At 45.4% G+C, this 25,465-nt stretch overlaps 1 protein-coding gene across 1 annotated transcript in view; it reads right to left on the reverse strand.

The window, feature by feature from the left end:
- CACNA2D3 (calcium voltage-gated channel auxiliary subunit alpha2delta 3) overlaps positions 1-25,465 on the reverse strand; it is an 870,474-nt gene that overhangs the window by 189,842 nt on the left and 655,167 nt on the right. Inside the window, exon 18 of the mRNA XM_045192346.2 lies at positions 6,351-6,434. Coding sequence (XP_045048281.1) covers positions 6,351-6,434 — 84 coding nt within the window. The remainder of the gene's footprint in view (positions 1-6,350; positions 6,435-25,465) is intronic.

Consider the following 25,465-nt stretch of genomic DNA (forward strand, 5'->3'; position numbering starts at 1 on the left):
GCAAGCCAGAGATTAGGTAAGCCTCCCTACCCTCTGTGCCACCCCACCCCCAACTCCCAGTAGTGCAGAACAATCAGTTTGCGGCCTGGGAGGATCCAAGGCCAGGGTCACTGACGCTTTCTAGAGGCAAATGCCTAGACTATTAGTCTAGTCTTTCCCTTTTCTTCAATAATAATGAAAATAGGTTACTTATTGAACACCTACTTGTGAGGCAGGATAGCACTGTAGTTAAGAAATAGCCCCTGGAGCCAGAGGTTTATGGTCCTGGACAAATCACTTACCCTCTCTGTTCCTCAGTTTCTTTTTCTGCAAAACTGAATTAATGAGAGTACCCACCTCACAGAGTTGTAGAAGGTACCAGAGCAGTTAACATTTATAGGAGCACCTGGTACCCCCCAAGCACTCAGTGAATGTTGGCTGCCCTCCACTGTCACAGCCGCCGCAGCAGCATCTTCATTACCATCCTCCTCACTTGCCGTTACTGCCAGACCCCTCTCAATAGCTTACTGAATCAGGATTCAAACTTCAGTTTGCTGGACAAATGCTATAAACCAATGTCTCTCAAACATCTTTGACTGTGAGCAACATAAGACATACAACTTCCCTGATGCTGCCTTGATGTCTCTTATTTTTATAGATTTCACTGCGTTTAATTGCTGCCCATGAACAACTAAATGAATTTGTGACTCTCCCCTAATTCCTCAGGTTGAAAACCTGCTCATCACCACGTCTGGGTGGGCCCAGTCTGAAAAGGAGGCAGTCCAAGGCAAAGAGAAGTACTCAGGATATCAAGGCCCAAATGTCAAGTTCTTCCATGACACACACCACTGTCCAGTGACCTCTCTGTGGATCAGTTTCTTCATCCTTCATTCATCCCGTCAAAAGTGTTCATGAGTGAGGGCTTCCAGACCCCAAGGATCCTGCCAGGTACTGTATAAACTGTGTTCATCAGATTCTTATGAGGCTTGGACAATACTGATAGATACTGAGCTCTTACCACATGCCAGGCACAGAGTTTAAAACCCTCAAATTCATCTCTTAAGGTATCACTATTATCCCCATTTTATAGGTGGGGAAACTGAGGCACAAAGTTAAGACACTTGCCCAAGGTCACACAGGCTCTCTACCCCCTGAACCCACACTGTTCCTTCTGCTTTTCAAATTAGGAGAGAAAACATTTGGACAAACTGAAAGTTTCAATATAAAAATTGTATCAATATAAAAATAATATATTGCTTTTCTGGATATTCTTATCAAAGAAAATGTTTTAAATATTGACTATGCAGTAGTCTGAGGCTTTAACATCCCAGTAGACTCTCCCACAAGCTCCAGGTCCTGTGGTCTGGGGCAGACAGGAAGGTGTCTTTCTGTGTTCACTGCCAGAGTGTGGAAGGGGGTTTGATTCTTTTTCCATAGACTGTCCAGTGACAATACAGCACTGTGAGGCTGGAGCAGTTTAGAAATGCTGCTTTTCCATCTGAGGAGAGGGAGGCTTGAGAAGGGGGCAACGTGCCCCAAGGGCTATGCTGAGTCAGTGGTACCACCAGGCCCAACATCTAGGTTCCAAGGTGGTACCCAGAGCAGAGGCAAGAGAGGGGAGAACAATTCTGTCAGTCCCAACTAGGGCAGGAAGGGCATGATCAGCGGTGCTGCTCAGAGCTGTAGGAATATCCCTGAATAGCCACTGCATGGATTATGGCATGGAGAACTGGAGCAAAGAAAATGGCCTGGAGGAGGAAAATCTCCAAATGAGTTTGGGTGTGCTCATGTTAGAATATTATGCAGCCATCAAAAAATCGTACATGTTGATGTTCAACTTAACACATAGTCAAAGAAAGGCAAATTAAACTATCAATGATATACCTTTATTTTCCCCTATCAGATATTAAATATTTACAAGTGTGTTCATGCAGTGGACATTAAAGGAGCTTTCACCACAGCATCGTCAATAAAATAATGAACAAACCTCTTGAGGCTGAAAACAATGATCTGGTGACTGTGATCAGGGTCCCTGGACTCCAGTTACTACCCCCTCCCCCTGGGCCCTACCTTTTCCAGGTCAGATACACTTCCCCAGAGCCCAGTGAGTCTGTCTCTCTTGTCTGCACTCTGAAGCTGAAGCAGCTTTGCTGACTATTCAAAGCACCCACTTTACTAATGACTGTGACAGCTGGTGGCCTCACTTCCAGTTCCACTGTGAGCCTACAGCTCTTCTCTCAGGTTGGAGTTCATTAAGGAAGCTCTCCCCAGAGAGTCATTGATCACCTTAGGTTTTGTGTATAATTATATAAAGATAGCTCATTCTCCTAATGGTGGTTCATTATCCGCATTAGAACCTCCCCAGTGCACAGGTGCACATACTTCTGGGCTCTAATGACATGCAACCCTGGCCAAGGGACACAGTGGGTTTGTTAGTCCCAAGCCAGCCTCCAACCAGAATATGAAATCAGCCCTGACTAGTGTAGCTTAGTGGATTGAGTACCAGCCTTTGAATCAAAGGTTGGTGGTTTGATTCCCAGTCAGGGAACATGCCTGGGTTGCAGTTTGGGTCCCCTGTTGGGGACATGTGAAAGGCAACCACACATAGATGATTCTCTCCCTCTCTGTCTCCCTCCCTTCACCTCTCTCTAAAAATAAATTAATAAATTCTCTTTAAAAAGAATTTTATAAAGGAATATGAAAACAGATTTGGACACAGAATATTTATACAACAAAATCCTTTCTCTCTCTTTCTTTGCTTCAGCATGGGCTCTCAGGTAGGCTATGCTGGTGTGGGACCCAGGGCTCAAGCATGAGCTGCAGAGATACAGGAATGGGTGTAAAAAACAAACTAAATGGACAAAGGTTTCAGAAATATGTTCCAGGAGAAGAGGTTTATGGGGCTTTGGAAAGAAAGGACTCAGAGCAATCTTTCCATCAGCGTCATCCCAGGCAAGAAGAATGTGAGTTGCCTGGAGGGCAGTGAAAAAAGGGCTTACAGTGCAACATGAGGGATTTCAGCTGAATCTGACAGAGCCGTACTCCCACCACCATGAGCCTTTGTTCAAAAGCTAATGCCAGGCACAACCTGTCTTTTCTGCCCCCCACCATTAAGGCACTGATACAGGGTCCTCATGGACTGCTAGACTCAGGGGCTTTTTTGAAGGCACACCAACATGGTCATGAGAATTGGGGCCAGACTGCCTGGCTTAGAATCCACACTCAGTGCTCTTGGACCACTACAGCAATTCTTTGCCTCAGTTTCTTTACCTGTAAAATGAGGATAGCAATAATATCAACTTCACAGGATTGTTGTGAGAAATAAACAAGTTCATCCTTATGTAGCACTTAGAACAGTACTGGCATGCAGGAAGAATTTTAATAGGTGGCAGCTTTTATTTATATTAGCATCTTTCTGTTTATAGAAATAATTGTGTTCACAGTAGAAAGTTTGGGAATGACTAAAGGGTAATAGGAATAAGATAAAATCATCTTTAATTCCTTCATCCATCTCTAGGAATTTATAAGCAAAGGATATTTGAAAGATACATTTTTCTTCTAAGAGGTGATCAACACCGGTGATTCAGTCTGGGCTACAAGGGTTTCAGGGTCACTTCCTGGTTCACGGGTCCCCACAAGGTCTGTCCTACTCATTGTGTTGTTGACGTGATGCCTGACTCACCCTGGAACTGAAAGTCTTACTCATTCTCCTCTAAATGATTTCTAATTTTTTAATTTTTTCTCATTTTAATTTTAGCCAGTCTTATTTTGCATTTGTTTTAATAATAGTATATGTGGTGTCACACCTTTTTTGGAAATACAGAGGGTCTATTTTATAAATATAGTCATTCAATTCAACACAAGCATAGTTGCCACGAGAAGTAGGGTGCTTCATCCAAAAAGTTCTCTGCAGCTGGGCACACTCATGCTGAAGGGCTTCTGCTTGCCTGATCCTTCTCAGACCTTGACCTGAAGCCTGCCTTCTGCTACTTACATGCAAACCCCATTGGCATGCATATGGGCATATGGGATCTTGTGTAGACTTCTCAAAGATGCTTCGTGTAGATTCCAGGATTCTCTAATCCATGGAGTGCCATTCCCTGGGAGAGAAATGGTGACTTGGATTTTCCCCAACACGTCAATGGTAAAGAAACTCACATTTCAAATGTGCTGTGCTCCCAATGGGCCAAGAGAAGAGACCCAAACCAAAGAGACAACCAGAGGACAGTTTGTGCTGAACAAGAGGTTTGGACTTGCTGGAGATGTGGGGACTCAGCAGATAGACACCCAGAACCCAGCCCTGTAAGTCAGATGAAGGTGAAGAACACACTCACAAGGCTGGGAATCTGGCACTCTGCAGCTCCAATGAGAAAGGAAGATAGGACAAAGAAATAAAAGGCATATTCCAAATCATTATTAGTAGAAGGAGATCTCACCTCACTGAAAATTAACTGAGGCACAGGTGATGACTAGAGTGAGCCACGTAATAAATGTTTTCAGGTCACAAGCAAAGGAGAAGTGAGTGGCAGCTGAGCGTTATCCAGCAGAGGTGATGCTTCCCGGATGTGGGGACTCTGAAGTAAAAACAAGCATAATCAAGCCTGCCTTCCACATTAATTGAAGTGGAAAAGATGAGGGGATGGGAAAGCATGTTGACAATGTTCAAGCCTTCCAAAAAAGAAAACCAAAAGGTCCAGTGGGGTCGAAATCAAGCAACAATAAAATGAAGATGGAGGAGAAAGGAAAACAATGGGATGCACCCTTCAGAGAGTCATGAGACAGTTTAGCAACTGCAAGTCCACTGGACACTGACTAATGAGGTCTCCTGAGGACCGAGGATGAATGCCAACAATGGGTACCACTCATAGAATGCTAACCATGCCCACACAACAATGTAAGCACCCATATTTAATATAGATGCTTTCAATATATTAATACATTTAATATTCATAACAGCTCTATAAGGTAGTTGCTCTTATCGTGATATTCAGTTTACAGAGAAAAACAAAAGGACAAGAAATAAAATTGAGGGGCAGACAGGATCATTGCTTGCCCAAGACCAGCCATCAGAAAGCAGATTCAAACCCAGGCAGCTTCTCCTCTGAGCTGTGCTCCTCAAAACTGGGCTATTCTGCTTCTTGGGAAGAGCAGGTTGAAAAGAGAGAACATATATATTAGGTGTAGCACAATCAAAAGGACCTGACATGAATCCTGATGACAATGTTCAAAGGACAAGAAAATATAAAACTCTACCAGGCCACTGAGCCACCGGCATGTGGGCAAAAGAGTGCAGATGAGGAAGCAGCTTTTTATCAAACAGCAGTTATTTTGTCTGAACTTGGGTTTAAAAAGACTTAGTACAGATGTAGAAGGATATAGGTTAAATTCTGAAACAGATGTGATTTTTGCACTTTATAGGCAAGGAAGAAAATGAGAGATTTATGCTACTTGAGATGTCCAAGGAACAGAGGATGGAGGAGAAGAAAAGCTACAGCGAGAGAATTGCTGAGCTAGCCATACTTCTGGAAGCTTGAGAACCCAGCCTGGGGATTTCAAATGGTCTCCATCAACATCCTTCTGGAAAGCAAGGCAGAGGGAGGGATGGGAACAAGGCTGACTCAAAGAGAGGACCCCACACCAATCAGGAAGGATGCACACAGCAGAGCATTGCCTTGGCACAGAGACAATAGAGAGAGGTGAGGAGCAAGTATCTGGACAGAAACACCTGGGTAGTTATGATTTAATTCAAGACCACCCGCCTGCATTCACACAAAGGCAGCCATGTCTAACAGATCTGATTTAATGAGAATGTATCAGGAAGACTGAGGGGGCTAAGCTGTGGCCTAGGAGAGTTCCCCTAGGTACCAGATACGGTACCAGAGGCTGAATCTGTGTGGGGAATGAGCATGTGGCTACTGCAGTGTGGCTGGTGAAGGGGGAAAGGCTGTTACTGCCCAGGAAGGGGGTGGCCAATGTGAGCTGTACCCACAAAATCGTGACAGGTAAATTCTGCCCTTGACTTTGCACAGGGCAGAGCCACCCACCCAGGCTCCCCTGACACTGACAGGTCCCATCAATGTCCCCGAAGAGGCATATGGATTCATCAGCTACAAAAGGGAGAGAGCCCACCAAGGGATGGCTTTGGCAGACTGTGCAAAGCAGGCCCGGTGGCTGGCCTGTCTACAACTGGTCTGACCAGCGGGAGAGTTATAAAATTCCAAACTCTGTAAAAGGGACCATTGTCTCCACGTCCCTCTGGTGGGCAGGTGTCCCTCTGGTAGGCCTCTTGCTGGCTCCTGGGGCAGCCTCCAGGTACAGAAGTGGGCCCACTGGAATGCCCTCCTCACCAGGCTTGAAAACAAATCACTTACCACGTCATCTCGGTCTTCCCACTCGACCTCAGAGAGGTCAACGCTACTGTAGTTAGGTTTCCTTCGCTTTTTTCCCTCTTCATACTGCCAAGGGGAAGGGACAGAAAAAGAAAACATTTCCATGAGATCACCAGCTGGGGCAACCTTTATCCTCCCAAGTCCTCTTTTGAGGATGGGGACCAAGAATAGAAGAATGTCAGTGAGAGGCCACGTAGTGCCAGTCCAGGAGGTTTGAATGGCAGGGAGCTGAGTCCAGATTCCTGTAAACATGTGCTTTGAGCTGGGGGAATGTACAAGTTAACTCTTTGAGCTGGGGGAATATACAAGTTAATTCATATAAGTATGAATTCACCTAGTGAAGCCCTTGGCTCTAAGCACACCAGGCTCAAAGCAGAGATTTCCCCCTGCTCAGATGCTTTGTGTGTGAGATGGGGGAGAGCCTTTTTCCTCTACTCCAAAGCTTTAAAAACAACCCCTTCAAAACAGAGGAAAGGGTGTCTTATATATGTTACCAAATACCTAGTGATATCCCACTATGTTTTATCATTCTCCCACCCCTACCTCCTGTCTCAAATGTACACCATACCCCTTGGCTAGGCTACAAAAGCACTGATCTCCGCAGTTGGGTTCAACATCGTGGTAAGGTTGTGCAGACAAACAGAACCTTCTACCTGCTATCCCACTGGCCACAGCAGTCCTGAGCGGAGCACGGCTACTTTACCCAGAGTGGGTGCGGGAACTGGGAGTCACTGCCAGACTTAACAGCCATGAGGGCATTTCTCTGGAAAAGCTGATGAGTGCATTAATAACTGGGGAAGTGGTTTCAGTTTTTTCCCTCTAAATCGCTGGCATTAGTCATCCTGCAAGCCTACCATTTTATCAACCGGACATTCGTGTGTCTGGACATTCCTGTGTCTCCGGGCCTTTACTGTTAGCTGTTGGGGTGTTTATAACGTAGGAAAGTCTGCCCTCTACTGCAGGCTGAGGAGAAGTAACCCCTTTACAAGTTCATAAGATAGGGCTAATGGCATACTGGGAAAAAGATATATGAATGGACAGTTTTTTTCTTGTTTGCTTTTGTCTCTAAATTGGTCATCTTTTGATTTAATTGGCAAGATTCTAAGTGAGATACAGAGTCACTCTAAGTGTTTGAAGACTCCAAAACCACAGGTTGCCATTTGGAACACTGCTCGGCGACTCCGGAGACAGGTGCTGAAGGCGCACCAGACATGAAGGAGAAAATCACTATCGACAGGTTGGACCAAACAGGTCTAAACTGGGCCCCAGTGGAATCTAGGGAGACAGACCAAACAGAAAGTCCCTGTGGGGCCAAACAAGGCCAGGTGGTTTCCCCACCTTCGTGTCTTCTGCATGGTGACTGCATTTCAGGAACCCCGGGACATCTCTGGGGATTGTCCACCCCCAACATCCAGGAAGGCCGCCTTGCCTCTAAGGGGCAGTGGGCCCTGGCCACCCCTGGTCAACCAACCTTCCACTCCCTCCTCTGAGGTTTCAATTAACAGACATTCACGGTCAGTTTTATGACATCAGATCCACTCCAGATGAGGAGGAAGGGAAGTGGTTCCCTCAGAAGCCACTGTAAACGATAGCAGATTCTCAGTTGGATCCTGTTACAGAAAGTTCATGCACACAGGGAAGCTCTGGTCCTCATGAGAGCCAGGCTAAGCAGAGTGGGAGGAACAGGACGAGGTCAGTGGGGTTGTTGCCAGAATCTCACAATGAGGAGGTGTGATGGGGAGGGGCACATGATGGGAAGACTCCCGATTGTCCCCCTGAGGAGCTAGTCAGACATTCTTGGACCATTGTTACCTGTGCTGATGGCCCCAATTCATGCTTTAGTAAGAGCCACTACTGAGAGCCACTAGGCACCCCAGAAGTTCATGCAGCCCAGATTCTGATGGTTAAAGGCAGAACTTTCACAATTTCTTGGGTGGAAATTCTTCCTTTGGTCTCTTCAAAATGCTCCTTCATTCATTTATTCAACCTGCATTTATGGGACACCTAGTAAGTGGAAGGTACTAAGAATATACATGGTCAATTAAACAGGCCTCCTCCTTCCCCAAGGGCTTGCTGACAGTCTATTACCCTTCTTCCTCTGGAAGGTCAGTGCATTGCCCATCATGCATATGGGAAAATGGGCTCAAACACAAGTTAAATAACCAATCAAATAACAAGTTAGATAAGATCATACAGTCAGTATGAGGGAGGACACCCTGCCCCCACAGCCCATGACCAAATTTTCATGGCTAAGCCTCATGTTATTTCAACCACTGTTAAACGAATTTAAAAAGACCCCAATGTCCAGAGCACCGAATGTCCCTTCATCCTCAGAAAAAGTGTCCAACTGTCTGCTAGAAGAGGACAGCACAGTGATCCTGCTACTTACTGGGCATGTGGCTGAGCAAGGTGCCAAACTGCTCCAAGCTTCCTTTTTCTCAGTTACAAATCGAAAGAACAAGAGCACCTCCACAGCCAAGGGAGGTTGAGAGGATTAAGTAGATACTGTATGTAAAGTGGGAAGCACATCCCCAGACAGGAAGTAAACCCTTACGGTGTAAGTAGCATGATTCCTGAGATCTGTGACCTTGTTGGCAAAGACACAGGCTCACTGTATACAATTGGTTAATACTTCATTTCCATGAAATGAAGGGACACATTCAATAATTTTGCAGGTCACTGTTCTGCAAACCATAGGCAGCCAGGAGATGTTTGATGAGGAGGACGATCGCACACATATGCCTTCTCCTGGTGTGAATCTTACACACCAAGAGTTGCCTACTTGACACCAAGCTGGGACTCAAGACTCTCCTGGCAGAAAAATTTATACTTGTGCTAAAGAACCCAAGTCCTTTCAGATGGCATCTGGCAAAAGTGCAATTGCAGAAATCCTCAATTTCTGACCTTTCCTAAAATGTCTTTCTTCATTTCTAAATAACCACTCAAGAAATGCCCTACATTATATTATTGGTCTTCATGAAACTTGGAGAAATTAGAGAGTGAAGGAAAGTAAGATTTCCCAGCATGCTGATCAACAAACCATCATATTCCAGCAAGTCTCTGTAATTTAATTTCATTGAAAGAAACAAGACAGGGCTGGAGATATCCCCTCTGGAACTCCACTTTAGGAATGCCCCTCCACAGCGTCTCCTTAACCGGGGACGTGGAATAGGCCTGAGACACTTTCCATTCCACTTGGGTCTTTATTAATGGGTGAGCTCCTTTGGAATATAAACAGTAATGTAGCAGAATGATTAATCTGAGTGAGACGAGAAAAAGTAAGTGGCCTGTTACATATATAAAACAGGTTGAGAATGACAAGTAAGCCCTAGCATAATGACCCAACTCCACCTTTTTTCATTTGCCCCATTAAGAAACATATTAAATGGCTAGAGATTAGGCGTTCTTTAGAAGACACTTGTGCCATAGATTGCCACCAATCATTCCCACATTTTACACGGTGATCATTTTTTTGTTCCTATAGGTAACCCCTTCAGCCCACCCTCAATAAATATACTACTAGTGAAGGTAAGACCACCCTCAGTTCAGAGGTAGACAGACCTGAGCATGTGAAGGAGACCCAAATCTCTCCAGGACATGGTGGTTTGTTCAGAGATGGCAACGTAACTCAGGCCAGCCCAAATGGTACTCTACCTGGGATGCTTTCCTGGATTTATCCAGAGAAAGAGGCTCTCTATCCACTCTCTACAAGGTGGTAGGATATGAATTTGAACTCCTCACGGCCACCACTACTCTACTTCCTGACAACCAAGTCAGTACAGAGAAAGCAGAGAACAGATCGAAACAAGTCCATGTGTGTAAACCTGAATCACGCTGTGCCTGGAATCAGTATTCTTTTGGACGTTTCATGTACCAACGCATTCTCTCCTCGTTACCCCTTCCCTTTTCAATGATTTTTTAAAAAGCTGGCTTGAATTTCAAGCATAAATAGTCAACAGAGCTCCAACTTGTATACATTGAGTGACTTTATTTTTTTTCCTTTAAAATGAACTACTTTAAAATTGCATTTTAAGTGAAATATTCACAAACTTCGGTTCTTTAATGATTATTTAGAAACATGTTGATTGCTGTTCCTGTAGGGAACCTCTCGATTACCTCACTGCTAATTGAGATGAATTACTGTTTCAGCAGGGCTCATCCCCTCTACCTGTTTTCCAACTGAAAGGACATATGTGTGGTCACAGATGGAGAATGACAAAAAAAGAACTAAATTCCCCAATTTCCCCAAAAAGAACTAGACTCCCAGGCCAGCTCTCCCTTCTCCCATGGGACTTGGCTTGGGACAAGTCCCAGGTCCACCACCCCACTCCCTCTTCCCTGCCTGAGGATCTTGTTACGGGGGCCGAGGCATCGTATATGGCATTTGTTAGTGTATCTGTAATCTGTAACTTCCTTTGAAAATGTGATTAACGAATTGCAAACGGTTTCCAAAGGTTTATAAACAGATACTTTGAGAGCCACAGGTAGGTTTGTAGTTTTTGGTGCCTGTTTTATGAAAAAAATATGTGAGGGAGAATTTAATAAGGAAAGATATTCTGTGCCATGAAATACTTCGAGGTGGAGTTTTAAATAAAGGCCAGATGTGGTGAACACACAAACCAGCCTGTGGCCTAGGAGGATGGGACAAGAGGGGCACCCATCTGAGGAAGAAGCTGGAGCCATCTGGGGACACGCCGAGCACCAGGACCTTCCCGGCAGTGTTAATTGCCTGCTGCAAGTGCCCTTTGTATTACCTGCCGACTGACTTGGGAAGCATAATGGGATAGGCTACGGTGATGGCCAGGTTCGTGTTGGTTTGAAAAACCCAAAAATGCCTTTGGTTTTTCTGTGTTCTTTTGGGATAGGCCAGAGGAAATTAGCTACACACATCTATGCAGCCTCTGTGAAACAAATATTGTGTGTGTTAATAATTGATAAACTGTACGTGCTGCTCCATGCTGCCAAGAGGAAGGAAGGGGATGGGGGTGGGAGGCCCACAACTGGAGAGGAAGAAGCTTTGCCCAAAGCTAATGCCATCTGCAGAAGGGGTGTGGCTGAGGGCCGGGAGCCAGACATTGTCTGGGCAGATGTTTCTCTCCCAGGGCAGCCTCAGCTGGTGAACACCTTGGCCACATCCCCCGAGCTCCTGGCCTCCTCTTGTCTCAGAGGCTTAATCAGCCATTTTAGGGGAAGGAGAGAAGGCATGTCTTCTCTCCTCCGTGCACAAGAGAGTAAGGTCTAATGGCCACTGGGCACTTCATTCCTTCACCTCATCCATTCATTCCTTCACTTGCTCGCCCTCACACCCCCATACTGGTGTACCCTGACCATTGATCAGGTGCTGAGCCAGGCCCCAGTGAGCCTTGGAAAAGCACAGACAAGCTGTCAGGTTCATCTCCTGCCCTCAAGTGGCAGACTGTGATTCACCATCAGTAGGTCAGTCCAGTTAGGAGATGAGTTAAAAGCCAGGGCCCCAGTGACAGGCTCAGAACTCATCAGGTTTTCATCTATAAGCTGTGTATACTCTGGGGCCAGCACGCACTTGCCCATGCTCCTCTGGGGCTAGTGTGCATCTGTTCACCTCTAGGATGAAGGGAGTAGCATCCAGCTCACAGGGCTGTGGTGAGTAGCAAATGGATACGAGCATGGCTGAGCACAGAGCACGCCCAAACATATAGGGCTTGAGAACATGCCCACTGGACCAGCACCATTAACTGCTAGTGTCATTGCTGAGATATGGCTCACCAAGCTCACCCCTAGAGAGTATATTCACAGGATAAAATGTTTTTTTAACAGTACAGTTATTCAGTAATATTTTTATTCCTTTAAAGAGGTAGTTCAACTTGGCAAGGTGGCCAATTCTTCTCATGGTCAAAGGGAAGGCTCTCAAATAAGGACATGGTTCCCCAGCCAAGTGGCCAGACAGGCCTATGACAGACTGATAACCTTTTCCCCTACAATTTGCAAATCAAGGTCTGTGACTGTTGCAGCATTTCTAGCCTCAGAGCAGGGGACTCTAGGAAAAGGGGCTCCCAGTGGCTGGTATCAGTCACTGTTCTCCTGGCTACAATCTAAACAGCTGGAGCATTTGCTGTTTTTTAAGGTTTTTTTTTTAATCCACATAACAACTGCTCATTGCAGAAAATTTGGAAAATGACGAAAAGCACAAGAAATGAAAAATATGTTCCCTTCACTACCACAATGCAGTGCTCATCACTTGGTATTCTACTACCTTTCCCAAAGGGTACCTTGAAGCCCTTACCGTTTTCAGTTTTCTAAGTTCATTGTTTCTCCAACAAGGAATTCATAAAATGTAGCAACCAATGATTACTACCTGTTTCTAAGGTTAGAAAACCTTAGTCTGCTTTCTAACTCACTGCCTTTAGCAAAAAAAAAAAAAAAAAAGAAAGAAAAGAAAGAAAGAAAGAAAGAAAGAGAGAAAGGGTGGGAGAAAGGAAGGAAGGGAGGGATGGAGGCAAATAGCAAATGTTTTCTGCTGGCCAGCTTCTCCCTCGCATCTGATCACCTTCATGAAGAGTGACTATGTCTTGTGTCAGGCACTATGCTAAGCGCTGTACATATCTTGTCGAATTCTCACAGCTCCAAGGGAGGGATAATTGCTTCCCAGGTAGGAAAATGCAGAGCCCAAGAATGGAGGTCACTTGGTGACACGCTAATAGGCAGTGGGAATTGAGATGCAAAACCAACTCTGCCTGGTTTCTGAGTCCAGCATTCATCAGCCTCAGTGCGGCCACCCTTGCCGTGATCTCCTTGCTAATGCCCGTCCTCAGATGACAGCTACTGGTGGGACTGCACATAGCAAGCGCTTGAATGTTTGCAGAACCACTCTGGAAGTCAAATCCCACCAGGCATTCATGTCTGTTAACAGCGGGCTCTTTCAGGCTGCCCTGAAACAGGCCTTGATGGCCAAGGATGCAAGAATCAGTTTAAGATTCAGAACAACTACAATATATTGAGTGCAGTGAGCAAAATATCACGCTACATTCCCAACGTGCCATGTCATACTGACACAACGCCCAGTGACCAAAATCCAACTCCAGGCCTCAGAGAAGCTTTGAAGGGTCTGGTGATAGCACTGCTGCTTGGATTTCCATGAAATTTGTGCTGGCCCCTTATTGTGTGACCCTGCAATAGAGTCTTCTAGGGAAGATACATGACTAGATAACATAGATGTTATGCTAGGAGAGAAATTCTGACGAGTCTGTGTTCGAAGATGAAATCCTTCACGTCCACGGGAAGACGAGAAGCTCAGATACACTGGAGACAAACAGGGCCATGAGGGTGTGTCCAAAAGCAGCCAGAAGGTGGGAGAAAGGCAACAGGGCATGTCGAGACAATAAACCTTTTCCTTTTTCTAAAAGGTACCATGCATGCTCTTATTAATTAGTGTTTTTAAGTGTCTCAAAGATGAAAAGTCCTACGTATTCTTTTAGTGTGATTACAAAATCCTTTTGATCGCTGTAAAACTAAAACAGCCTTGGTATTTTTTAAAGAAACAACAATTAACAGGCTGCTTTGAAAACCCAAATGACCTTTATCTTAAATTGGTGTCCTCTGAGTCTCCGTGAGTCATAGGCACTGTGTGTGAGGAGGAGGTAGCCTGGCCCCACCACCATCTTTGTAGGTCAAACTCAGCTTATTACCAGTGGCTAGATTTAAATTCTCATTCTCAGAAAGCTGGTTTGTCCTACAATCGCAAGCTAGTCATAAAAATGACAGTCGTGCTGAGTGGTTGGGTGGCAGGAACAGTTTGTGCCACAGCAAAAGAACGGGAAAGGAATTCTGGTGCAGGGAGGAGAGGGGCTCACCTTATGACTTAGTGAAGGGGTAAGGCCAGGAAAAGACCCTTCTCAGCAGAGAAGGAAAAAGTACCTGGGTACTACGTACAAAACAAAGATGCATGTGGGCACCTGGGAGAGAGCTACTCTGATAAGTTAGAACACCGGGAGACAAAACTCTCTCTAAAGTTTCCTGAGCAAAGGTTAGATGCACAACAGCCTTCCGAATGAATTTCAAAGTTTCAAATACAGTTACACCAGGTCCCTGAGCACAGACATGTGCCATATGCCAATTATATTCCATATTTCACATATAAATCTCAAATACCACTGAGTGGTTAGGAGATTACATTGGGGGTAAAAAGAGGACCTGTATAATTTGAGAGTATGTCTGTGACATTTGACAAGCAACTTTTTGTTTGCATTTATATAACTTTACCTAACACATTCCTTTCAGAAATGAGCTATTTATCAAAAGAACATTAGGTGTGTAGAAACTGTCAGGCTGTTTTGAACACAGGTAGAATTGGTTTCAGTTTAGAAACTGTAAAGAAAACGAGTTTTCTTATTCACTCAAGTGAAATCAGTAAACAGTATCAACTGACACTGTAACACAATGTATTAGCCTTTGAATGATGCCATAGCGTGAGTTCCCATGTTGTTGGTACTCTCCTGCAGTCAGAACATTCCCAGTGCCCCATCCCCAGCCCTGTCACAGGAAAAGGACTCCAGTCCCACTATTTTAGCTTGGAGGGATGGCAGTCAGAACACAGAGATCTCTCAAGTTCAGGGTTGTTGTGCTAAATGACATGAAGGGCAGGAAGCTGGCAACAAATTTGCAAGTGAAGTAAATACAGAAATGAAGAAAGGAGGGCAAGGGATCCTTCCCTCCAGGCCAGCTGCAAGTACCCTGGACTCTGGTTTCTGCCTGTGATGGCATCAGTCTATGTCAAGGCTGGTATGCCTTCATCACACATGTATGAGTGAGTGTGTGTGTGCAATTTTATTTAGGGAGGTGCTTGGCATGAGAGCTTTACTTTGTTCCTCTTTTTCTGGTAATTTTTTTCTAGATATTTGTGAAGGAAGAGAAGACAGGAAGGAATCAATTTTTGTGGCACATCCTCCATGAAAGTTTCTCTGATTTTTCCAGCTAGAGTCCCTTTCTCTTCTCTCCTGGGGTGGCCCTTGCTCTGCATTTCCTCAAGGACACAGGGCTTTGCAGCACAAACATGTGTGTGACCATCTTTTCAACCTATCCCCTCTCTGCTCTAGCCATATCCTGACCATCAAACTAAACAGGTTCTCATCCATCGTTGATCCATCCAGACCACTGGACTGGTAAATGAGCAAAATATTTAGTTTTGATATTCTTTTAATGTGATTCTCAATTCTACTGATATATCTTGTAAAAAAAAATGTTTCTGGATGCTTGCTGGTATGACTAAGCCCAAGAGACTTCTGATGTCACTCATGACTCAAAGGAAAACCAAAGGTCTCCTGGTAAGGCTGACTGAGTCCTCTGGGTCTTTTAGTTGTCTGTGATCATGGATACGTGGCAGAGGGTAAGTGCAATCAGAGAAAAAGTCCAGTGGGCCTGGAGAAGTAGACAGGGCTCAGCAAATTTCCACATTCATTGCTCCTAGCTAAGTGTCTCTTGAAGTTGAATCACATCTCTCCACCCTTCACACTACTAATTAATGTTGTCCTCCATGATACCTCTCCCCTTGATGGGGATGAGTGCTTCTAAGCATCCTTGCATGGATGCTACCCCTCCAACCCATTCTCTGCTGTCCAGTCAGGCAAGAGCTTCTGCTGCAAAAACAGAGCATATCATTGGCCTGGAATCCTTGTGGCCCCTCACGTTCTTTAGGATGATGTCCAACATTCCAGAATGTACAGTCTCCATCACTCTGACTCAGCTGGCTGTTTGGGCCTCTTCTTACCACTTCCTACCTCTCACCACACTCCCCAGTAGACTGAGCAAGCTACTGAAATGTCATTATTATTCTTGCCTTCAATCTTCTGCATATATCACTCCATCTATTTCTAATACTCTTCACCCCAGCTCAAAGTCAAGTGACCCCTCAGGATTCAACTGAGACATCAGCTCTGGGAAATCCACACTGGCCTGTCCTTGGTCAGTTGAGATCCCTCCTGCATCCCCCTCGGCTTCCTGTGGTAGCTCTATCTCCACACCCATTACACTGGACTGCAAATTAGTTGCTTACTTGCAGTGCACAGGAGAGTGCCTGGTGAAGAGGAGGTTCTCCATAATTATTTGATGAATGAGTGAGCAGAGTAAATGGACAAATTAGGATGCGTATCTACTTAATAAACACATATGTAACATCTACTATGTGCCTGGTCCGTTCTAGACATTTCTGAGTTCTGTGAACTCATTTAATCCTTATACCAATCCCATGTGATAGGCACTATTTTTGTCCTCATTTTTTAGCAAGGGAACTGAGTCCAGGGAGGTTGAGTGACTTGTCCAAGGCCACACCGCTGATAGTGGCACAGCTGAGGTTGAGCCCAGATGTCTGTCCTCAAAGATTGCTCTGTGTGGAGAAACACTTACCTATGGACCTGAGGTTGCTCCTGGCACCTGCCTGAGATGCATTTTGCCAGGGCACAATGTAGAAGATGATGCCAAGGTGACCTGTAGTAGTCATCAAGGTGACCTGTGATTCCACACCCAGCACAGCCAAGTTTCAATTTAAGTCTCAAAAGAATCTTTCCATTAAATATACACACACACAGGCACACAGGGGTGGGGTAAAAGTAGGTTTACAGTTCTTTGTATGGGAAATAACACAATAATTAATAAATAGTAGAAGAATAAGCTCTGTTTCATGTACTCACAACTGTAAATCTACCTTTGCCCATGCCTGTATATATAAATTTATGTTTGTATTTGAGCCTTCATTGAAGGAGTGGCCAACCCCAATTGCTCCCAAAGCCTCTGCAGTACTGGGAGTCAGATAAATGCCTCTGCTCCTCCCAATTACTCTTCCTGGAGTGTAACAAGACACTTAAACTCTCCAGGGGAAGCGAGGATTTGGGACAGTTTCAATGTTTTACCCTATTCTAATACCCAGAATACATTTCTGAAATCCCTATACTTCTTTACTGGGGAGGAGGTTACAATACTCTGTGATGCCTATTATCTTCCTGACATCCCAGATAAACCCTGTGTCTGATAGTCTCCTCTTTTCTCTGTTTAACCTTCCCATCCTCAAGAAATTAAGCTCAGCTTACTAGGTGCTCCCTTCTGCTTTGGCACATTTCTGCTAGGCAGGGATGCTGCTTCAATTTAAACCTGCCTGGAGTATTCTTTGGTAGAGGGGTCCTTGGGCTTTTGATTGAATTGGAGGTAAGTGTATGTGTGCACACAAAGGTGTGTGTGTGTGTGTGTATTCCTTCTAGATGATGTTCTAGACCTTTATCTTGCAGAGTGCAGCCTCACTGCTGCATGGATGAATTGCATGCCTTTGTCTGTTGGACTTTGCTTTCTTAGGCATTGGGTCCAAATGGACGAAGTCATGTGGCTATGGTCAATGCTCCCTTTTTCCTCGGGAGATATCCACACTTCCAGGGAGCCACATGCACAGAAAGCACTGAATATCAGACTTCAACCCAGAGTTCCCTGGGCTACGGCTGGCAGGCCAGTCTGTCATTTGGGATTTCGGGCCCTGGCCAGCTGGTACATGAAAGCATTCAATCTTGTAAAATCCCCAGCCACAGGCCAAAGAAATGCCAGCCATTGAATGATATTCTATCATGCAATCTATTGTGTGTTTTGTAGGGGGAGTCATTAGGTCAAGGGCAGGGGCAGACACCATCTCAAGGAGAAAGAGTCAAGTGAGACTGAGAACTTCTAGCCAAAACCCGCCTGGCTTAGCCAAACGACTCTCTTGTGTCAATATTCCCAATGTGGAAGTGTCTCCTTTCACCTTGTGAACATCACAGAGAGAAAATGTGGAAATGGCACCTGGGAGGTGTGCTCCCAAGCTTAGTGCCTGTGGCAGTGAGTGTAGAGCTAATGGTTCAGGTACCTCCTCAATGAAATGCAATGGTCAGTTCAGGGACTGTGGTAGGGACTCAATTATTGTGCCAAAAAGCCCATGATCTCAACCTTTTTATTTGCATTCTTTGGATCTTATCATTTAGGATTATGTAAAAATGACAGCTGCTTATAATTATTTGGAGGTTTGAGCTGCAATAATTAAAAACAGCTGCCTTTATCTTACCGCTACCAGACTTAACCCCAAAAGGTTGGGTCTACTGCACTTCAAAGAAGGAAGCAAGAAATAAAAGAAAACTCCACACATTACTAACAAATTTCTAGTGATTCATTTAAATGTATAACCAGTTATTCCAACAGCCTTCAAACCTTTAATTATCTTTTAAATATATATAATTTGGAACTGCTAATTAGATAGCAATTTAATGCTCTTGTGGGGATTCAGATGCACTGTCTTTCTAAAATGCAAACTCCCAGAGGAATATCATTGGCATTCAGATGATTGAATTCTTCAGTTATTCAAATGAGCATGGGCATTTACCCTATTGGAATCATTTGAATATTCTGCTGTCAGCCCCAGCTGTAGGTTTATAGGGTTCTTCCCTAGATTGAGGGTAAGGCTAGGTTTTCTCCAAATCCAAGTCCAACCTTCTGGAGAGAAACTAGTCAGGTCTGGAGGCCTACCCTCACTCTACAGCTCAGTTCAGCCTCTTCTTAGATGCAGATGGCTCTGTTTTCCTGTTTTAAGGAGGAACACACTTTCCTGGAATTCATAGTTGAGAAAGCTTTAAGGTTCCCTTCCCAGCAGTTCTCTATGCTGGTCGCCCTGCTATTGTCTGGGCAGTTAACATTTTAAAAATAACTCTCTCCCCCAACAGGCCCCTGCAGATGGAGGAGTGAGGGTTTCATTCTGCCTAGAGCTTCCACTTCCTGCATATTCCTACCCGTTGAGACGGTCCTTTAAATTATATAAAGATGTGCATCACATGGAGAAAAGCAATCGATCAATTAGATGACACTGGGCAATGACAGAAGTCAGCTCTCCCATCTCAGTCCCGCAGCATGGCTAAGGCCTGTATTCCTGAGGCAGGCTGGTGACTAGCAGCTGAGCCTCATTTCCCCCACCAGGCAAAGGAGGTGCAGACAAATCTATATGAATTTTTAAGAGATCATTATTCAACACATTGCATGTAATTACATTTTGATGAGCTTTTTATTGCTAATTCATCATCCAAGATGGGGCACTCTAGATATGAAATTAATCTAGTGAAACAAAGGTCACGGTGTGTCCAGTGGAAAGAAAACCTTTGTCTTCATTAAATTCTTTTACCAAACAATAAAGCAACAATGATGCTATCTCTAAACCACATTTCCTTAAAGTGACTTCTGGATTATTATCGGCATAAAGCCATTGTTCTTGGTACTTCTAAATGCAAATGTGGATTCTTCAAGCATGCTGGGACCTGAAATAGAATAGAAAATGTGCCTGATCCCATCATGTTAGTGCAAAGGTCTGTGGGGGTGCACAGAGAACTAGTCGAGGTCCCAGTCTAGAGTAAAATCAGTCTTGGCAGAGAAACATCAATCCATCGGTGTCTTGGCTTGAGTTCTCTCTGAAGCAGACCCTAAGACCAAGATAAGAACAAGTTTTCTACCTGAGATGGGTTCCCAGGAAATGCCTGTAGGAACATGGCAAAGAGACTCAGAGACTGAGAAGAGCAGGCAGCCAATGCTAGACACATCACCGAGCACATTAGCATGGTGGGCTCTGGGAGCTGAATCCCACTGGGGGCTCTGACTCCAGCGTGACCAGGTGCCTGGAGACATCCCGCTTGTGTGGTCAGAGTGCTCACTGGTCTTGGGTGGAGGGATGCCAATCCTGGCACATCTGGCCTGCTGTGTGCCTGAGAAAAGTGGAATCCAGAAGCCAGAGACCATCTTTACCTAGGTGCTGGCAGCCATAAGCCAGACTGGTACATGTGGAAATGGTGAAGGCCGAGGGGAGATGGGCAGGCATCAGCAGCAACTGTTGCACGAAGCATGTTTCCAAAGAGAAATTTGTCAATAAAACCTCCAGCCGCTCTCCCTAGTCCTTTGGAAGTCTGTTTTAAATCTACCAACAGATTCCGTACAGGACATATTGAACATCCCCTTGCCTCAGGGGCTTTGAGTACAATTCCCTACACCTGAATCAGCCTCCAGTCTTGGCACAGCAAATTCTTTTCTTCCCGTAGGACTTCAGTGCTCAGCTGAAAATGTCATCCCTAACAAGGGTTCTCCCTGACCATCCAACTCAGGGAGGTGCTTCTCCCTACTTTTTTGTTTCCTCAGATCCTTGTTTCTTTGGAGAGTTTATCCAAAATATGTACAACTTTTTGTTTGCTTACTTATCAACTTAAACAAAAAAAGTATCTTCTCCATGAAATTCCAAATGATGGGGAAGTTCTGTATTGTTTTACCACTAGATCCCCAGCATCTAACAGAATGCCTGGCACATGAGAGGTGTTCCATAAATACATGGCAGAGGAAAGAACCAGTGGGAGGGACAGAGGGTGGGGAGGGGAGGGAAGGGAGGAAAGGAAAGGGATGGCGGTAAGGCAGGAGGCGGGAGGGACTGAGGGCTCCAGAAGCACAAGACTGAGGAGATGACACTTGTGCATTCAGGTGTCTGAACAGCCCTTTGCCATGTCGGTTGTGCTGAACTACATCACCAACTACGACCTCAGCTCACAGGCTGCAAACCAGCTCCCCACAGCCTTCCCCAGCCGCCTCTTCCACAGCTAGACACCACATCCTTTTATAAATTCTATTTCTTGCAGTAATTTCCACCTCAGTGCTTAATGATATGCTGTCATTGTGTGATCAGTTCCCTATATGTGAGTCCTCTCTCCCTGTTTATTATTCCACTTCCTCTGCTAGGTACCACACCAGGCCCTGCATGTACCAGGTGAACAAAATAATCTGTCCAGTGTCTTCAGATTGCTTACTGTGCCATGAGGGGGCACACGAGTGAAGATACTTTTATAATATAGAATGAAGCCCAAACTCTGAGGCCTGAGCAAGAAGCCTGGTGGGAGGAGAAGCGACCTCTGGGGGTATAGGGGTGGGGTGGGGTTGAGAGGAAAGTATTGTGAAGAGGGAGAGGGAAGACGGGCAGATTGTAAACCCACTTAGAGCATGGGTCTGAGCAGCACCCAGCAGCAGTTCCCCGACCTGCAGATCCCATGGGTATATCAGCCAGGCTGCTCCGGTTGTAAGCAACAGAGACCAATTTTTAATCAACAGGGACCAAAAGGGGCATGCATGAGAAGTGTAAATAAATAAAGGAATTGACAAAGGGTCTTTTCCTCTTACCTTTTCCCTTCCTCCCTCTCTCCCTCCCCTCCTTCCTTCCTGTTTTCCTTCCTCCATCATTTCCTCTCTGGCTTCCCTTTCTTTCCCCCCAAGTATTTCGTATTGATTATGCTATTACACTTTTCCCAATTTTTCCTCTTTGTCCCCCACCCTTAAGCATCTCCCACTTAGTTTATGTCCATGGGTTGTACATATAAGTTCTTTGAGTTCTCTGTTTCCTATACCATTTTTTATCTCTCCCTGTCTATTTTATGCCTACTAATTATGCTTCTTATTTCCTGTACCCCCCCATTCCTCCCTTCTCCCTCCCCACTGAAATCCCTCCATATGGTGTCCTTTCCATTTCATTCTTCTTTCCTCCCATTCTTCCTTCTTTCCTTTCTTCTCTCTCTCCTTCTCTCTGGGAAGGGTAAAAAGACTTAAGGAAAGCAAAGCTCCCATCTACTAATACCTTTATATCAGTCAGGGCCCCAGCAGGAAGCACATGGCACAGCCAGGCTGGCTAATTAAGGAAAGTTTAATAAAGGGGCTATTGTAATAGTGTGAGTAGGGTGTAGAAAACTACAAAAAATGGGGCAGTACCCTGAAGCTAGAAGCAGTGGGGACCTTTCCCTCCATCTGCATGAAGGGTCAAAGGCAGAAGCAGTCCCAGGAGCTCACAAAGAGAGCAAGGGAGGAGAGGTGGCTTTAGATTCAGTGCAGCAGATCCCAGAAGACACAGGGCTGAATGGACACTGACTGCCCTCTCCTCTCCCCACTTCCTGTGGGTATCCCCTGCCCCTGGAGCAAACCCTGCCCACAGCCCAGATCAAAGGAGACGCTGCTGTGCCCCACACAGATTGGTCTGCTAGACAGAGAGCAGAGGGAAGGGCAGTCCTGTCTGCAGCAGCCAGGGATGTGTTCTACTCCAGTTTTTGCTTTGTAAAAGAACATCGTACTCATAACATAACTTCAGAATTGTGGGAAGTTCTTTCAAGCACATAGGTTAAATCTTATGACAAACAGCAGTGCCTATAGTCATCTATTTTTTTTTCCGGATGGTTGACCCCACTTTACTTTACACCTGACACAGCGCTTGGGCTAGGCATCAGTTAACGTCTGAGATAAGTACTAACACGCAGGATGTTTTGAGGATGTAGGAGGCAAAGTACATGGGGGTGCTCAGCACAGAGCCTGGCCCCTAAAGCCCTTACTAACAATTGCATTGTTACTGCTACTTCCTTATTTGCTAAACCCCACCTATGCTCTGAGTGTCTACATGCACACCTGGCCACAGAACTTGGGGACAGAGAGGCTGTTGAGGTTCGCAGAACAGGGTGTAGTTCCACTGCACAGAAATCCAGGCACCCCACTAACTTGTTTAATCCCTAAACTCAGGGGGTGTAAGTGGTCCCAGCTCAGGGCTTGCATGCTTCCACTCAAGTGTCTAGACTTGGGCAGTTCAAACAGTGTCCTCAACAATTTCATCAAGAGGAAAGCACGCAAGTCTCTGTTTTTGCTTTTGCCAAATGATGTATTTCAAAAAGAACAGGCTTGCTACGTGGGGGTCACACAGTCTTGTTTATTTTTTCTCAGCAAACTCACTCCTCTCAGCAGATACATTTACTAAGCATCCATTAATTCTTTCTTTTAAACTGAATAGGATGAATTCAGACCAGGCCCAAGCTAGAGTCCCTGGCCTCTGTGCAGAGAATGTGGCTGGCAGAGAAGGCAACCTCAGCACCAGGCACATGGTGATGCCTGGGCGCCACCTACTGGACAGCCTCCTTCAGTTCAGCAGCCTGAGCAAAGGGCCAGGAGGCTGCAAAGGGATTCCAGCATCTGAGAACCACAGAAAGGTTTGTGTGCATGCCACCTCCTCTGGGAAGCCCTCCCATATCAAAGGACACCCTTCCTTGAGCAAAGTAAACACTTCCCCTTGGAGCCTATAGATTTTCCTGGTTCCTCTGACAGTTGAGAAACTCTTGCTTTGTGCACCGAGCTTCTTGTGGGCAGAGACATCCTTTTACCTGTTTCTATGTCACCATTAGCTAACCCAGTGCTTGACTCCAGGCACACCTGATGAATGCTTGCCAACTAGCAGGCCAGAGGGAAAGGTGGAAAGAAAGGAGGTTTTGACCAATCACATGTGCCTCAACTTCTGCACCTGACATAGCAAGGATTCAATCAAGGATTCATGAGTGAACATGTGGCACCTGCATTTCTCATTTATTGTAGGAAATTGGCACCCAGACATTTAATCATCAGCACCTTCAAATATCATCAAAATCATTCAACAAATATTTACTGACTACCCTCCTCTATGCAGCAGTGAACTTGCAGGAATTCACGAGGGACAGTAAGGGGCAGGTTGAACACATAGATATTTACCAAGAGTGGTATGAAAACCAAGGAAACTAGAACAGGGGATGTGATGAGGGGCGGGTGACAGAGGAGAAGTGTGATTCCTTTGACCATGGGGCAGGGATACCTCTCTATAGGGGTGACTTCTGAGACAAGAGGTAGAGGAGGAGAACAAGCCATCATGGATATATCTGGGACAAGATTCTAGGCAGAGGGAAGAGCAGGCACAAGGATTAGAAGCAGAAAGGCTTCTGAGGACTGGAAAAGGGCTAGAGCGTGGCTGGAGAGCACAGGAGAGCATTGTGGGCAGCCAGCCACCCAGGCCCAGGCAGATCGGGTTATGAAGCCAGATCTAGTGGGGTTCAAGGCTCAAGCTGGGAGTTTGGGATTTACTTTAAATGCCAGGGAAGCACAGCATCTGACTGAAGTCTGTGAAAGCCCCTCCGACTGCTGAGTGAATGGTGCCGGGGTAGGGTGGAGGTGGGGTTGGCAAAAACAGATGCCCAGAGAGTAGCTGAAAGGAGACTGAAGTATCTGGGAGAGACAGTATGGTGACCCTGTCCAGGGGCTAATGACAGAGAAATGTGGGTGGGCTTAGGGAGCCTTTGGGAGCTGGATCCAATTAGACACCAGGGTGGATGACTTTGAAGAGGGGTCCAGGAAAAGACCCTGCTGGAGGCTTTTTGAAGAGTTCATACTTGTTGTTCAACACCTGTTATACTCAAAAAGAACCCTTAGCATTTGCATTGCGTAGTTGCAGATGGGAAGAAGAAATTAAGAAAGTAGGCACTGTTGGTTCCAAGAATTATACAAAGAAGGAACACTATTAGGTGTGGGATGGAAAAAACCCCTTACATAATTGAAGATCTGCACAATAATATAAAATTCAAATTTAGTTTCACATCGAATTTTTTGAAATTATACAGAAACCCCTCACATGGCCCACTGCTTGAGCCAAGTCAGTGGATCTCGACAAGGATTTTAATAGTGGCCCTACATCTTAAGCTCCTATGTAAACTGGTGTTTGATATGCACTGTCTGCTTAGCATTTAACATATATTTATGTGTGTCCATGGGCATGTCCACTTACTCCATATGAGAGGACAATGGTGTCAGAGTATTTATGTTTACTCGCATGGCCGTGTGTCAATGGTGTAGTCAACGGCAACCTTCTGCAAGGGTCCAGCTGTCTCCCGTGTGCAACAGCAGATGGGCATGGGAAAATGAACTGCCCGGGTGCTCATACGGACAAAGAAGCACAATGTTTAGCGTGGGGCAGGGACAGTCAAGGAGTGACACAAGGGAAAGGCTGGTGACATCAGACAGAGCTCAGGCTGTGGAGAGCCAGTGGCTGGATCAGCAACAGTGCTGAATTCCAAAGGGAGAGGAGAGCTCTGGAATGGGTTAGGAAGATGACTCAGTCATCTGGGGAATGTGAGCTTGTTAAAGAGTTAACCTGAGTTTCATAGAACAACAGAAGTGGTTTTTGTGTCTGCACGTCCTGATTTAGACAACCTGGCAGCTGAGGCTCACCCGGTGTGGCTAATGCTTCCTGCCTGCTGGCTTGCATCACACAG

Source organism: Desmodus rotundus, chromosome 8, assembly GCF_022682495.2.
Source record: "Desmodus rotundus isolate HL8 chromosome 8, HLdesRot8A.1, whole genome shotgun sequence".
Lineage (NCBI taxonomy): Eukaryota > Metazoa > Chordata > Mammalia > Chiroptera > Phyllostomidae > Desmodus > Desmodus rotundus.